General features: G+C 36.8%; 1 protein-coding gene across 1 annotated transcript in view; it reads left to right on the top strand.

The window, feature by feature from the left end:
• The window catches only part of LOC138055562 (polypeptide N-acetylgalactosaminyltransferase 13-like), a 17610-nt gene that overhangs the window by 14159 nt on the left and 951 nt on the right, over positions 1–2500 (top strand). Inside the window, exon 8 of the mRNA XM_068901490.1 lies at positions 1652–2500. This exon is cut by the window's right edge and continues 951 nt beyond it. Coding sequence (XP_068757591.1) covers positions 1652–1771 — 120 coding nt within the window. The 3' untranslated portion in view covers positions 1772–2500. The remainder of the gene's footprint in view (positions 1–1651) is intronic.

Raw genomic sequence — 2500 nt, 5'->3', positions numbered from 1 at the left:
CTGTCTATTTTACGAGCTTCTACAATATATTCTCCGGGTATTCCGGTCTGTGTTTCCTTCTCTTAAAAGGTTGTCATGTGATTTTTAATCGATTTCTAACCTGCTCTTCGGAACTATTAGCATTTCTTTGACTTTCCAAAGATTGTTCAAGTAACTTAAAAAAAAAAATTTAAGATTCCAAGAAACACGACAGCGTAAAGGTATTACGTAACTCAATTCTTGAATTGACTGGGGCTTTCCTTATTTCTTGCACTTTCTCAACAATCACAAGTAATGCATTACAGTGTATTTTAAGAGAAAGGTAAGTTGAAAAGGAGAAGTCAGCTCAGCAGAATAAAAGGATATTAAAATGACTTAAAAACCTTCAAGGTTCTTAGTATTTCGCTTAGTAACCTCAGATAACCTTGATGTATGATAGAATCAACAGAATCGCATAGCTAAAGCGGTCTGATTGGCTATCGAAGAGAGGGTATTTAGCGTGGAATTGCACTTGTGCATCAAAGGATATCGCTGACGTGAGTCAGAAATTAGAAACTTTATGTTTTCAAAAAGGTTGTCTTTTTTTTTCAAAGCAAAAACCTGACCGAAGAGACGGAACATAAGATTTTCCATGTTTTATTTTAACTTATGACTTCCTCCAAAGATTTTCTAAGAAGCCCCTTACGCTTACGAACACGAGAGTCGGAGAAATCGGCAGCAGTCTATCGTGAAAGTAAAAATGCCCGAAGGAAGAGGAAAAAGCGCAATTTCTTCAGCGGCCGAGGAAGAGCAGGTTTCAGTTGTAGAGTACAAAGAAGAAAAACTTGAGGCCAGTAAATATTGCCATAAATTTTCAGTCGAATGTTAATTCCAACGGTCTGTGTGTTGAAAAAAACACACAGTTTACTCTGTTTTTGAATTTTTGTTTGTTTTGTCCTCCAAAAACGCCCGTTAGCAATGAACGTTGTATTTTAAATTAAAGTCCAATTCGAGTAACTGTTAAATATTTGGAGGATAACAACTTACCAGCGAATTTGTTGAGTTGACACATTGTTTGTTTGGATGCACGTTGTCCTTCTTTCAGCCGCTGTCGAAAAGTTTTTCACGAGTTCATGAATATTGTGCTGGTGAAATACCCGATATATATAAAAGCTCCCATGCAGTGCATTCAGTTTGATGATTTTCAACGTTAAAATGTAAATTAGAGAGCCATATACCAGGTTTTGTATTAAAAACACGAATAAACTTTTGTGTATTCGGCTTGATTCCTGTTTGCTGGCCATTGACAGGTGACAGTTCAATAACTTGAAATGGCTTTTTTAGCGCCTACTGAATACTTCAACATCCGACAAGGACATTTTAAAAGCTATGCGATTCTAGAAAAATTCACTGCCTGACTAGGGAATTTCACGTTAAATTTCACTTGAAAAACCGATATCGCACTCATCGCTTCGCGATTCGTGCAATATTGGTTTTTCGCGTGAAATTTAACGTTGAATTCCCTCGTCAGGCAGTGAATTTTTCTATAGAATAGTTTGTCGGACGTTTCCGCCATTTGCAGCGCAAGACAAACTAAAAAAAAATCCCGTCTACATTGCGCATCTCTCACATGACACACAGACGGACCTTTTATTCTTTTACATGTAATATGTATACTTAATTGTATTTTCAGGGCAAATTGCTCAACACGGAAGGAAATTGTATAGAACTTCAAGATGGTAGACATGAAGTGGTCATGAAGAAGTGCAAATCAACCGCGGAACAGGAATGGATATTTTCAGACCACTCGTGATATTTATGGCGTCAATCGTTAACTTAAAAGCAATGAAACCCTAACCATGCACTTTTGGCACGTTGTGACGAACCCGGGGGTGACGAATTGATTTAGTGATTCGATCAACAGACCAATATAGTAGAGGCTTCTATCCATGACTCAAGTTACAGTATGTTTCTAAGTTAGTTCCACGATTCTCCAGAATCGGATATATAGAGGATATTACATGGCCGCGCGGGGATACGAATTTTATCTTCGAGTGCTGAAAGTATCTCTCACGAGTGAGCGAAGCGAACGAGTGAGAGATACTTTCAGCACGAGAAGATAAAATTCGTATCCCCAAGCGGCCATGTAATGTTCTGTTTATTATATAGATATTGATGAAATGTCTAGATTTAAAACAACTTGTTTTATTCATTTGCGAAATGATGAAAAAGTGTTCTCCAACCAATAAAACACGCATGTTCTGTAAAATGAAACAAGATATGACAGTTATGAAAAACAAATCATGATAATGTAAAATTTGCAAGAAAAATGTTAATGTAGTAGAGAAGAATTATAATAAAGCACAAAAGTATCGTACAACGAAGAGGAAGCTCGCGTTTTATTGGTTAATCGTGTTCGTTACCATGACGACAGCGATATCCTCACATGTGAAAGTTAAAAATGATACGTTCACTGCGCGGTGAAGATATGATTTTTTAGTAAAAGGAGAAATCCTGGTATTTCATCAGTATCTATATAATA

Source organism: Montipora capricornis, chromosome 1 (assembly GCF_036669925.1).
Source record: "Montipora capricornis isolate CH-2021 chromosome 1, ASM3666992v2, whole genome shotgun sequence".
Classification (NCBI taxonomy): Eukaryota; Metazoa; Cnidaria; class Anthozoa; order Scleractinia; family Acroporidae; genus Montipora; species Montipora capricornis.
The sequence above is the reverse complement of the archived record's forward strand: the minus strand, read 5'-3'. Positions and strand labels throughout refer to the sequence as shown.